The 13,951-nt window shown below is 46.1% G+C and overlaps 1 protein-coding gene and 1 non-coding gene across 6 annotated transcripts in view; one reads left to right on the forward strand and one right to left on the reverse strand.

Moving 5' to 3' along the window:
- Window positions 1-7,608: 7,608 nt before the first annotated feature.
- LOC128106839 (U1 spliceosomal RNA) lies at window positions 7,609-7,771 on the reverse strand. The gene has a single exon (XR_008216883.1). It is a non-coding gene; the product is annotated as a U1 spliceosomal RNA (small nuclear RNA).
- Window positions 7,772-8,201: 430 nt separating this feature from the next.
- Mcoln3 (mucolipin TRP cation channel 3) overlaps window positions 8,202-13,951 on the forward strand; it is a 31,909-nt gene continuing 26,159 nt past the window's right edge. Inside the window, exons 1-2 of one of the 5 annotated variants that reach the window (XM_052731335.1) lie at window positions 8,269-8,385; window positions 13,473-13,702. In XM_052731335.1, coding sequence (XP_052587295.1) covers window positions 13,475-13,702 — 228 coding nt within the window. In that variant the 5' untranslated portion in view covers window positions 8,269-8,385; window positions 13,473-13,474. Of the gene's footprint in view, window positions 8,386-8,419; window positions 8,599-13,472; window positions 13,703-13,951 lie in introns of those variants that run through there. The other 4 variants (XM_052731338.1, XM_052731336.1, XM_052731334.1 and 1 more) reach the window with 4 other exon arrangements.

Consider the following 13,951-nt stretch of genomic DNA (forward strand, 5'->3'; position numbering starts at 1 on the left):
TCTCAACTCTCTCTCTCTCTCTCTCTCTCTCTCTCTCTCTCTCTCTCTCTCTCTCTCTCTCTCTCTCTCTCTCTGTAGTGCCACCATGCATATATGGAGGTCAGAAGACAGCCTCAGGTATTGGTCCCCGCCTTCCATCCTTGGTTGTTTCTATAGGTAGGAACACTGGGGTTACAGGTGTGGACCAGCACAACCAGCTGCTCTACATGGATCCTGGGGATTCCAGCACAGGTCCTAATACTTGCAAGACGGAGATAGGTCTCTGAGCCTTCTCTTTAGCCCCATTTTTTTCCTCCCCTAGGTAGTAGCATCCCTGTCCTTCAGTTGGCAAAACTAGAAATCCAAGAATCATCCCTGATTCCTGTTCTGTTGCCCACAGCCAACCTACTACTAAGTATTAATGTTTTACCTCCCTGAATATGTCTCTGAAGATAAATCTCCTCTAAGCTGCCTTCTGCCTTTTCCTTATTTCAGATGGCCTCATCGGTCACCTAGCTAGTAACAGCGGTGCCCGACACGGCCCATCTTCTTTCCTCTAGTTTATTTTCTAAGTTGCAATGTAGTGTTCCGAATCAGGGATCCGAGCCTGACATCACTTTTTGCACATCTCCATGTGCATATAAAAATGTGTACAAAACTCTGACTGTGACCTGAAAGACAGCTGGCAGGTACCAGATACCTTCTTACCCCATTTCCGGCATCGTCGTCACAGTGCAAACCAGCTTTAGTCCAGCGCTTTTAATCTACCTCTAGAAACCCAGGGGCATGATGGCTCAGGGGTAAAGGCAGTAGGCTGAAGGAATGAGCACTTGCCATCTAAGTGTGAGGACCCAAATCAAGACCCCAGTGGGCACATCCTGTGCTCGCACAGTGAGGTGAGAGGTAACAGCCAGAGACTTGAAGCTGCCCAGTCTCCATGTGGGCACCAGGTGTATGACCCATTCACATAAAGATTAGTTTTTTGAGAGTTTGACTTTCTGCTCCACAATGTATTCATATTTATGTCAATTTAAAAATGTGTAAAGTCACTGTTGACTAAAGTAGACATAATATTGAATGAAAAAGAAACAACAGGCAGCCATGACATGTTCATCACTTGGTTTTAGGCAGTTCTGACATCCTGTCTCAGGTGAGAGTGTGTCCCCAGTGGCTCCTGCTGGCACCCACGGAAGGCTTTTCCTCTGGACACGGTGGTGTTGCTTCTATTTCTGCCTCAGTCTGCATACTTTTCTCCATCTTCACCACTTCATGAGACCCTTCTTCATCTTTCAGGGCTCAACTCAGATGCCATCTCCTTTGCAAAGCCACACAAACACACAGGAGAATTAGTCACTCTTTCCTACTCTTCCATCTGAGTAAAACAATGTGCAGCTATAGCCACTTTATGTGGCACCTCCCTTCTTGACTTTAAGACTGGGGTAATATCTCACTCCTTTAAATGAATATCATCCAGCACAGTTCCTGATGCACTCATATATTAGATTATATATACATTCATATAGTGTATGCAAATGTATAATTGCTGATTCTAGAAAATAAATGCAAGAGAAATTAGCAAAGGCTTTTAAAAAATTCCTTCAAATGATATATTCTCCTTTTAAAAATTTCCCAACAATACAATAACTGCATTTAAGAACAAATAACCTTGTGATTTGATTGAGACACGGGTCCTGCTGTCATCTTTAGACACACCCCAATGAATGAGTCAAAAGTCACAATACCAAGAAAGTAAAAAAAAGAAAAGGGAAGTGATTAGTGATTTCTTCCTGCTGCAGATTCATGATTGACAGAATCCTTTCTTCAGTGGGAGTGGCCAGAAGAGAGGGGCTGGATGACTAATGAACACCTATGTACTCTCCAGGGACACGGATTAAATTTCCCTCAGACTTGAAGATACTCAAAATTAGTTTTAGTTTTGTTAGTTAAGTGAAGATGTAGTGAGTCAAGAGGTTACAACGGAAAATAAGGACGCCTAGAGAAATGTCAAATTGAGTTTACCGTAGAAAACCTAACAAGTTAGAGACGAGATTGATTTTTTCTGTTTTGTGTTTTAAAGAGCTCAGAATGGAGGGCTGTGAAGAGCATCTTTGTACTGTTAATTACATCAGTGTCCTTGGGAGAGAGGGCAGGTGAGAAGGAAAGGGTATCCACATTTGACCTTTGACCTTTTGGGATCACTTCTAGGTTCCTAGGAAACTGTCATAGCCTATGGCAGAGGGAACAGCGGAACTTCCCCCAGTGAATTCTCAGCTTCAGAAATGAGAAAATCAGATGGAGACACCTGACCAGGGGGCAAGGCTTAAAAATCAATCTTCTCTCTAACTTGTCAGATTTTGTACAGTAAACTCAATTTCCTCTGAGGGAAAGAACCAATTCTAATATGGTGTGTGCTGTGGGATGTTCTGTATGGCAAATGTGTTGCTGATTAGTCAATAAATAAAACACTGATTGGCCATTGGCTAGGCAGGAAGTGTAGGCGGGACAAGGAGGAGAATAAAGCTGGGAAGTGGAAGGCTGAGTCAGAGAGACACTGCCAGCCGCCACGATGAAAACAGCATGTGGAGATGCCAGTAAGCCACGAGCTGTGTGGCAGGGTATAGATTTATAGAAATTGATTAATTTAAGCTGTAAGAACAGTTAGCAAGAAGCCTGCCACGGCCACACAGTTTGTAACCAATATAAGTTTCTGTGTTTACTTGGTTGGGTCTGACGGTTGTGGAACTGGCAGGTGATAGAGATTTGTCCTGACTGTGGGCCAGGCAGGAAAACTCTAGGTACAGGTGTGTGTATGTATAAACACTCATGTGTGCATGTTTCTGTGTGTATAGGTGTGTGTGTGTGTGTGTGTGTGTGTGTGTGTGTGTGTGTGTGTGTGTGTAGAGGCGGAGGACAACCTTGGACCTTGTTCCTCACTAGCCAACCGTCTGCTTTTTTGAGACAGGCTCTCACACTGGCCTGAATCTCATCAAGCAGGCTGGACTGGTTGCCCATAAAGCTCCAGGAACACATCCCTCTTTGCCTCCGCAACACCAGGATTACAGGCACACGCCACATGCCTGGCCTTTTTAGGTGGTTCTGGGGGTCAAACCCAGGCCCTCACATTTATACAGTAAGCATTGTGATGGTTATAAAAAGTAAATCTAAAAAGGCTTTGGTGAGGCAGTGGAATGTGTGTTCCACTAAATCAAATAAGAGGAAGGAGGCATCTCATCTCTTCTGCGAAGCCGTTGAGTCCAGTGGGGACTTAGAATGACTCAGGCCCTGTTTGCCCCTGCACATGATCTGTGCTGTGTAGATAGCAGGTGTCTCCAGAGAGGCCAGTGCAGGAGCCCGGGAGGAAACAAAGAGACTTCTCAATCTCTGCTCGGAAACGGCTGTGGGTGGAGAGCCACTACTACTGGTGAGAGACTTTGGTGTGAGCAGGCATTGAGCTTTGGCGAACACCAGATATGTCTAATTGTTTTTTTCTTAACTTTTAGGGCACTTTGAATGTTTTTAAAGCAATAATACCGCATTTAAAGGAAGAAAATTATATTTAAGCCTAAATTTGTTATTGTCTAGACAAATGTCATTGACAAACTAAACTTTCCAAACGTCAGTGTGGGGTGACAGTGCTTCCCTCAGAGTAAGCCAGGAAATGTGGGGTGAGCCCTCCTTGTAGATCTCAGGTAGGCTCCTCAGCCAGTCCTGGTCCTCACAAAGAACTTTCTGTTAGGGAGAGAAGGGGGGAAGAGGTAGAGGGAGTCGGAGGAGAGAATGAAGTGATTCTTATGTCAGCCAAGTAGACAGTTTCGGATTTAAAATAGAGTCTGTGTTAAATAGTTTTGTCATGTGAGGGCACAGATCATGTGGTTCAATCAAATGATAATTCTCCCACTCCCGAGGCTAGCCAATGTCTCCTCCCACTTCTGAACAGTTTGGTGTGCTGTACCTGAAGCTGTCTAATTTGGAAAATTACATCTTTAAATTATTTGAAATGTAACCATGAGCGTGTATATCTGTAATAATTAGTTAAATTTCCTTTCTCTGTGATAAAAATACTCTCATGAAAGCAGCTTGAGAGTGAAGGGTTTAATCTGGGTCACAGCTGGAGTGTGTCACAGTCTGTCAGGGCAGGGAAGGGGCTGAGGCAGCTGGTCTGTTGGTCCCACAGTCAGGAAGGAAGCAGAGAGAGACATATGCCAGAGCCTCAGCTCACTTCCTCCTGTTTATTGAGTTTAGGACCCAAGTCCACGGCTGATGCTGCGTACAGTTAGGGGGCCTCTTCCCGTCTCACTAAACCTGTTCTGTTTGATCTCTCACAGGCATTTCCAGAGCCTGTTCTAGGCCGTTCTAGATCCCCAGCATGCGATGGCTGTGGAGGGAGACTATGCTTCTTTGTGTGTGTACCCACTGGTCAGCTGTCTATGCTCCAGAGCACGGTCCCACACCCATGCATGTTACAGACAGCATTAACTAGACTCAGTGAGTTATAAAGATGATGAAGAAGAGAACAGGAAGTTGAGGGTGGTAGGGAGGTAATGGAGGGATGGTTATGATCTAAGTATGTTGTACATGTCTATTCTCAGAAAATAAATAAAAATTATACAAAAGACTATTTCAATCACATGTAATATCACTATTTTGCAGTCATTTTATAATAAAAATAATTAAAAGAAGGAAACAATGCAAAATCTCAATAGTAGTAAAATAATGACAAGCTTCTGTGCAGCCGTACAAAACATTTTCTCTACACCCTTGCTGTGCAAAATATTCCTATTTGTTGTTGTTGTTCACTCTCTGTTAAAAATGAAGACAAAAACACACATGAACCCAGGATTCTACACGGTCAAGATCATCATTTTCTTTGACTTCACTTGAAAACCTTGTCCTAAAAGATGGCTTTCAAGGATGATAATATGTACTGAGCTGCCACCGCCTCTGATATTGATGCCCTCTTTGGAAAGCCCACCAAAAGGAATCTTCCCAAGTCTATTTTACAGCTAACCTTTCTTCATAAATAGAATACACAACAAAAATATGGTGAATGACAGCAACTTCGTCATTTTTCACTTTCGGATGTTGTGTTAATTGCTCTTCTATTGCTGTGACCAAACACCATGACCAAGGCGACTTAGAGAAGAGTTTGCTTTGACCCTCACTCCGGAAGATCGGAGTCCATCGCAGCAGGGTGGAGGCGGAGGTAGGCACGGTAGCTGGGGGAGGAAGCTGAGAACTCACATATGAATTGTAAGCATCAAGCAGAAAGAGCAAACTGGAAGTGCCTCAAGGTTTTAACTCCCAAAGCCTGCCCTCACTGGCACACTTCCTCCGGCAAGGCCATACCTCATAAATTTCAAAACAGCGCCACCAAATGGGGACCAAGGGTTCAAATGCATGAGCCTCTGGAGGACGTTCTCATTCAAACCACCACAGGTATCATGTACAATCCACATCAGTATGATGATGTTTGTATGATTGATAGCAGAGCTAACTTGTTTATATTCGCATCATCCCAAGAGATGTATCGTGCTAAGATGCTATGATGGCTGTAGCACTAGGCTATGGGAAAGCTCCTGTTCTGTTTTCATCTTGTGGGACCACCATCTCATATGTCATGTGCTGTTGACAGAATTATTCTTATGCAAGGCATGCCTGGAAAATGCAGTGGAGTTGATTGGGTTATATTCAAACAGTATGTTTGCACTTCTAGCAACACTAACACAAAATCTTAAGTTAAAATGGCAATTTAGAGATTTATATAAATTACTTTCAAGGCTCACCTTTTGGAATAGCCATTCACAGGATTAGTATGATATGTTTTGTGTGTATAAATGCACTCACATTTATTTTATTTGAGAATGGTACACTGGCAGGCTCAGGAACACAGGAACACGTACCTATAACATGGTAAAGTTAAAGCAAGACTGACTGACGGAGTCTTAACTGCTTTTCTTTCCTACTTCTGCCCTGTTTTCCAGAAATGTCTACTCAGGTGTTTGACTCTGGTGCCAATGCTGCCATTCTTTTGGCTTCATGCCAGTGTATACTGATTATTTTTAAAGATTTGTTTTCATTCGTGGTGTGTGTGTGTGTGTGTGTGTGCCTGCATGAGTTCACGTGAATTGCATGTGTGCAGGCACCTGTAGGGTCAGTAGGGGGCGTCAGATTCTCTGGTGCTGGAGCTGGAGTTGTTTGGGAGCTGCCATGTGGGTGCCGAGAACGGAATCCAGGCCCTCTGCAAGATCAATAAACTCTCTTATCCCCTGAGCCATCTCTTCAGTCCCATAAGTGGGTTCTCTTGAGCCAATAACATCACTATGCTGATGACTGAGGTTAGTTTTCCCCTTTATAGTATCTTGATAGTTTTGTTAAAAATCAACAGGTCAGACGCATACATAAGAATCTATTTCTAGACCCTGTTCCAGTGTTTAGATGTATTCTTTTTGTGTACCACACAACTGTTCCACTCAGCCAGCTTTAGGAGTCCTGGTATCGGGTTTGATAGATTCTCTAATTTTGTTCTCACAGAGTGTTCTGTTACTCTTTCTCTGGGTTCCTTGCATTGCCGTATGAGCTTTGGAATCAGTGTGTCAAGTTCTAAACACAGCTTGTTGGAATTCCTGTTATGATTGGATCCAACCTATAAATGAACTGAGTAGAAACTGATATCTTTAACAATATTGAGTCTTTGCAATTCATGAACACGGTTGATTTTTTCCATTAACTTTGATTGTCCCAAAGACAAGAATGGACACCTGTAAGCACATAAAATACGAGTGCTTTACATGTGTCATGTTTTTTTTTTTTTTTTTTTTTTTTTTTGGTTTTTCGAGACAGGGTTTCTCTGTGTAGCTTTGCGCCTTTCCTGGAACTCACTTGGTAGCCCAGGCTGGCCTCGAACTCACAGAGATCCGCCTGGCTCTGCCTCCCAAGTGCTGGGATTAAAGGCGTGCGCCACCACCGCCCGGCTACATGTGTCATGTTAATATTCACTATTCCTTTCATTAGAGAGATTAGACATGAATGGGAGTGGAGAGGAAGAGAGAGTAAACGACTTCTTACAAAGAAGTCCATGAGTCACATAAAAGGGAACTTGGGCCTCCTTGAACTGACTGTAAAGTCGAACTTTTTTCATTCACTACTAGACATAACTCAGCTTCACCAGGGCCGAGGGAGGGCCATCACTCATTTCTGCAAACCTCTCCAAAATTCAGGTTGTTTCTGAACAATTATGCATTCCAAATTCTTGCTACAATGATACCTTCAGCTACAGAAAGGAAAGTCAGCATTAAACTGTATGGAGACATATGGGCATTAGAGAATAAATTATACTTCCAAATTGCACTTGAGAATAGAGTGTGCCAGTTATATCCTCTGAGCATCTAGCTTGGCTATCCCACTTGGGATTTGGGTTAATGAACAGCAGAAACTTTTTGCACTCCATTGAAAAACAAAACTAAAAACACTTCCTCACACAAAAAGACACAAGAAAGGATAATTCCATTTATAAATTGTGTGAACTGATCTAGGAGTTTCCAAAATGGTCTGTCTGCTCTGGACATAGTTTGTGGGATACCCTGTTAGGAAGATTTACTTATTTTACAACTTAAAAAGTATTTATTTTTTCAAGGAAAAGCATGCACGCAGCCCCCACTACCACAATTTGTGCAGATGAGTTCCCCACATTTGGGGAAATCGCAGGGGTCAGCACATCCGGAGTGCAATGGAGAAACCTCGCCCTGGGAAAGCCACCTTCGTGATCATGGTATCTCCCTTGCCAGGTAAGGATTCATGCCCCCAAGATAATAAAAATGAAGCTATAAATTAAAACAAATCTCAAGTGATTGTAATTAAAATTAGCCAAAGTTCCTGCTGTTCTTGATAAGCGGTAGAACCAATGTTAAATGAGTTCACACTGCAAAGGAAGGCCCGGGAGCCAGGTGAACGTGACTGCAGGCGAGTCTCAGTGTGCATCCCACCCCGCCTTGATAGCTCCATGCCACCTATTGGAATGGTCCCCTAGTGATCCACCTCACCAGTCCCTTTCCAGCTCACAGAGAAAGCCAGTGGGGATGTTTGGTGGGAGCGCAGGGAACAGGCTGCTGGAGGTGTGGGAGAGAGAGGACAGCGCCACAGCCACACTCCTTCAGACGGCCTCCCTCCCCACCTGTCTCAGAGAAAGGCCGTCCCACAAAGGGCGTGGCAGGGAACTCGAGCCTTGGGGGGAGGAGGGTCACGAGGCTGGGGCCAGAGGAGGGAGGATGGCTGGAGCCTGTCGGGCTCGGAGCCCAGAGTGACCCTGCGCTGATGTGTCGCATCCCTCGGCGGCTAGCAGGACCTGACTCCTCCCCGTGGGTCCCCGCTGTTCCCTCGGGTGCGCCCTCGGCGCGTCTTGGGCCGCAGGTGAGCCTAGCCCGGCGCTGCCCCGGCATCAGGTGTCGTGTGAACCTCGCTTGCGGGCGCTCGGGGAGGGAGCCCGATGTCTCCAGCAGCAGGTGACACAAAGCGGGAGGGTAGGGGCCAGGACACCTGCGCCAGCCATGGAGGGCGCACAGAGGGGAGCGGAGTGCGAGATGCACCGGTTTGGCACAACCGGGGCTCCGCCATGGACCACAGGTCAGTGGGGCTCACGCCTGGGGTGGAAACACCCTCTCTGTGTCACCTCGGCAAGGTCTGGAGGTGACAGCAGAGTCCTGCCTGTGCATAGCTGTGTTTCCCGGGAAGCAAGCTGCGAGAATCCAGTGCAGGATGCCACCCCAGCCCAGAGTGGGTTCTCTCTGGGAGGCCTGTGCCCCGGGAGGCCAACTGGACTCCCACCAGGGTCTCAGAGACCATTCTTGGAGTGGCTTCGTGTCTGCTCTTAACTTGGGCTCTCCCTTCGTAAAGGCTGTGGCCAGGGGTAGAAGTGGGAGCAACAGTAGGGGCTCTGCGCTGGTCGGACTCCAGCAGGTTGTCGAAGCCGGAGATCCCAGGGTGTGGTGTCCTGATGACAGCAGGCCAGCCTTGGCTTTCTCCTCAGAACCAGCACCACAGGGGTAGTCCCATGGCATGGAAGAAGAGAGAGTAGAACTGTTCTCATTTTGCAGGAGCAAAAACTAGGGCTCGGTCTGGACCTATTGAGTTGCCTGAAGTCAGACTTGTCAAATTGTAGAACCAGAGAGGGAGGGCGGAAAGAAGGCAGGGGTCTGGTGAGAAGCGGAGATGCTGAAGAAGCAGGCGGTGGCCGTTTTGTGGTGCTTTCTCCAAATCACACATTTCCTCTCTGTCGATACATTTCTGCAGCTCAACCCAATGTAGCCTCTGGCTGCTGTCTAATTAAGTGTGTGAGTCATCTAGGGCCAGCACCCTGACATCCGAGGTAGACCCCTGCGGGGACCCTGTGCAGGCCTTGACACCTGAAAAAAAGCAGCTATCAATACCTGCTCAGCCAGCGTGGCTCCCCATGGCTTGTAAGCTTAGCAGTCAGCCCGGAATGAAAGCTGGGTTTCTGGAACAACCTGAGCAGCGTTTTGAATAAATTAATGGTGGTTGGCTGTTTTCTCTTTGTTCCTGTAGGTTACTGTTACATGGTGTATGGCTAGTGTGTTTAAAGTTTAATTTTCTCTGTATCATAATGCAAAGGGGTTTGGTGGGACTTCACATCAGTAGTTCACAAACACACTTTATTACCAACACGTTCATTACTGTAGTTATTCATATGTAGTAATCAACAGAAATTGTTTGAAGTCTGTCCCAGTTAGGGTTTCTACTGCTGTGATAAAACACCATGACCAAAAGTAACTCAGGGAGGAAAGGGTTTATATCAGCGTAGAACTCTCTGGTAAGATCACAGTTCATCAGTGTGGGAAGTCAGGCACGGGATGAGCTTGGCTAGGCAGGGGCTGGGGCGGGCAGAAGCCGTGGGGAAGCTCTGCTTGCTCAGCTTCTTTTCTTTCTTTTTCTCCTTCTTTTCTTTTTAAAATCAATTCTTTGTGTCTTTCACATCATGCATCTCCATCCCATTCATTTCTCCATCCCTTTAGATCCACCCTCTGCCCTTGCAACCCTCCTCCCCCTCCAAATAAAATAAAATAAAATTTTAGAGAAATAAAAGAGAGGGGAAAAAAATCAGTCTCGTCCTGTAAGCCGTGGTGTGACACAGTGAGTCACTCAGTAAACCCTTTGTCCATGTATTTTTCTTGCAAGTGTCCATTACAAAGGTCTGGTTCGAGGCCTCTGGTTTCTGCTACACTATCGATGCTGGGCCCTCACTGGGACTCCTCTTGGTTATCCTGCTGTTGCCCTGGGCTGTGGAGGTCCTGCAGCTTTGGGCCTGCAGGACCAGCAGACCACAGATGGGGTGGATATTGGGGTGGGTCAACACACAATCCTGGTTCTGGGTCTGGGTAGCTGCAGGGTTGGTCAGCCTGCCAGCTCTCCCTTGTACTCACCACTAGGGCACACTCTCCTGCATTGTTCTGCTGAGTTCACCCCTTGCAGCAAGGGGCGGGGCCAGATCTCCCGATTTCATATCCTCAGGGTCGGATCTCCCATGTCCACACTTTCACGGTCAGCTCTACTGTGTTGCCCAGGCATGGCACAGGGGCCACTCTCCTGAGTGCTGCTGTTGATGAGGGGCAGGGACAGCTCTCCTGCTCTTGTGACCTCAGGGCCAGCCCTCCCACCTGCCCCCCCACCTTTCCACCCGTGCTGCCACATGACAGATGAGTAATGGGGACAGCTCTCCCATGCTCACAACTACAGGGCTGGCTCACCCACACCTCTGCCAACAGGATTGGCTCTATTGTGCTGCCCAGGTGGGGTGTAGGGCCTGCTTTCTCGAGTGTTGCAGCTGGTGGGGGACAGGGGTAGCTCTCTTGCCCTTCTGACCTCAGGGCCAGCTCCCCCTAGCCCCCATGCTGCCACTTGAGAGAGGAGTAATGGGGACATCAGCTTGTTTTCTTATACCACCTAGGACCAGATATCTACCCAGGGATGGCCACCCCCTCCCCAAGGGGGCTGAGCCTCCCACCTTAGTATTAAGAAACGGCCCTAAGAACATGCCTACAGGCCAGGCTTACAGAGGTGGTTTCTCCATTAAGATTCCCTCTTCCAAGGTATGTCTGGATTGTGTCAAATTATCGAAAACCAACCAGTTCAAAGTCCCACAGGCATAAAGGAGAGAAAAAAAGCCATCAGTTCTTATAGTTTCACTCAAGAATATCTTACCTCTTTCTTCAAAGGAGTAGAGTGAAGGACTGGGTATGTGACTGAGCAATTAGAGTGCTTGTCTCACATGAACATTGCTGGGGGCTCTATCCCCAGCATGGCAGAAACAAACGCTGTCTAAAACATCCCACTGTTTTGTCATTTGTTTGCCATGCTTTTTTTCTCTCCTTTATGTCTTTACCCAAGAATTATCACATATGCTTACGCTTTGAGGTGACTTGCGACACTGGGACAACACCACATCTTAATGCATGCCATTATGGTTGTCTTCGGAAGGAGCTGACTGCATTTGTTGCATAGTAATATGTTTTATGCATTATTCTCTTCACTCAGCGGTGGCCTTATTTATCACTTTTCATTAATCAGGAGTTTAGAATGTCCCCCATGACTGGTTTTTATAGCCCAAATCTGCATTTCAGGAATGTTGGGTTTGCTGAGAATGTTGTAATCTATATCCAACGTGTGATTCTAGACTTGGAAAGCAGTAGGTCTAATTTATCAGATGTACAAATGTAGGCTAAATTCTTCTCCCTTCGTCATTAAGTGCAAGTTATTATGAAAACATTAAACTCAGATGGGTTTCTGTTCTGTGTGGAAAGACTCTACTCTCTTGGTGAGTGTAGGGTATTTTATTTGAATGGGTTTCCGTAGTATCACTGAGGGGAAATCCCAGGTAACTCGCAGTCTCTGGAGAGACTTCTTCCTCAGTCTGAAAAGTTTCTTCACCCCTTTCAAAGAGGCAAAAGAAATAGTATGAAGCACATGCTTCAAAGGGTAAAATACCCTGGGTAAGAGGAAACAAGTTCAAGCACTGGGCCATTTGGGAAATGGGCTGCAGTTGAGGGCTGCCTTCCCCTGTGTAGTGGAGCTCAGTTTGGGAGGCTCACACAGTCCTTAGAAATCTCGCTGATGTTAGAGAGCCTCCCTGACTAGTGAGGACAGAGTGTAAGAGAGGCTGCCTGCTTACACTCCATGGTAAGGCCCTATTTGCATTTATTTAATATCTGCTACAATCTTCCGAGGATAGATATTATCATTTTGCAGGACTAAGGCTCAATGTGGGCTGAGTGAGTTGACACAAGTCCTAGAAGGATCGAGATCTAAACCGGTTCTTGGTTCTTACAAAGCCTGTTTATTGATTAATAGTTGTATGGACGTTTTTGTTTTTCTCCATAGATGAAAATGAATGACCATATCCACATGAAAATCTGCATATCATTTCAGGGTCCATTTACTCTCCGAAGTCCTTACTCAGCCTCTCAGGCCCTGATCTTTGCAATAACTGTATCTGGTACCCACTGAACCAGAAAGCACACACATACCATACACAGCCTTACATGCAAACATGAAATCTTTTACTAATAGGAGCAGACCTTGGAGCTGTTAACTTTCAACTAGGTGAGAATTCACTTAAGTAGTCGAAACCATTTGGAGACTGATATCCTGTTATAATCAATGTTCACCTAAGATCAGTGATCAGGGATATAATCAGTCCTCACCTAAGTACAGGACAGCTCTATGGACCCTGGGGCAGCCATGCGAGCTTTCTTGGACATACTACCACAACTCCACCACTGCCATCTGCAGCAGGCTTGGGTACCCCTAATTTTTCAGGTACTTCCATTCGGGGAGAACTGGATCCTCGGCTTTGATACGGAAAAGAATTTCAGGACTAGTTAACAGGCTGAGTGGGAGTTTATTAATGACGTTTTACTACACTTTTTAAGCATGAGGGTGAAGAGAGAAAGAGAGGTGGTCCAGAAGGAAGCGTAAGGCATCCTCATGCATGGGTGCGGCCTTCTCGAGAGAGGGTCACAAGCGCCCTAGTGTTAGCCTCATGTACCATCGTGGTGGCTTTCAAGTCACACCTCAAAGCATTGCTGGGGAACTTCCTGTTTCATTTTTTGCTAAGTAGCATGGCAGGTGGCTCCAGAGATATCTGGGGTGGAATTATAATCTAATAAAGTAGAACCCAAGAGCCACCAGGGTCATGTAAGGGGTTTTTAATATGTCCTTTTCCCGTTAAGGGGGTTTCCTAGTGAGAGTTCTAGAAAACTGCGGGTTTACTGTTGGAAAGGGAGGAAGGCCTTAAGCAAAGGTTAATTGTTCTAGAACATTTGATTCTCAGCTGGCGAGGAGTCCCCCCCCACTCCTTTTTCATGTCCCCCGCTTCCCCTCCCCTGCCCCCACTTCGTCTTTCTGTTCTGTCTGACTGACAGGGATCCTTTGACGTGGGTTTGTGCCTTTCCCCACTGAGTGGAAATGTTTGGTTCCCTCACTAGAGATGGCAAACCCTGAGGTGGCTGGAAGCAGCTGCAGCCCTCACCAGGATGAAAGTCACTGCACTTTTCACCAGAGCTCGTCCCCCAGTGAAGAGCTTCTCTTAGAAGACCAGATGAGGCGGAAACTCAAATTCTTTTTCATGAATCCTTGTGAGAAGTTTTGGGCTCGGGGTAGGAAGCCATGGAAACTCGCCATACAAATTCTGAAAATCGCAATGGTGACTGTCCAGGTAAGCATCTCCCAACACAAGTTAGGTACAAACCTCTTTGCACACCAGAGAAGGAGGGCCTTGTTCATGAGACAACTTTTACCTGCATGCCTAAAGGCATCAAAAACATAAGAAAAAACACAACTGTCTAAGTTAGGGTTTTATTGCTGTGAAGGGACACCATGACCACAGCAACTCTTATAAAGAAAAACATTTAACTGGGGCTGACTTACAGTTTCAGACCATTATCTTCATTGATGGGAAACATGG

This window comes from Peromyscus californicus, unplaced genomic scaffold, assembly GCF_007827085.1.
Source record: "Peromyscus californicus insignis strain IS unplaced genomic scaffold, ASM782708v3 Scaffold_9__1_contigs__length_137607984, whole genome shotgun sequence".
Taxonomy (NCBI): Eukaryota; Metazoa; Chordata; class Mammalia; order Rodentia; family Cricetidae; genus Peromyscus; species Peromyscus californicus.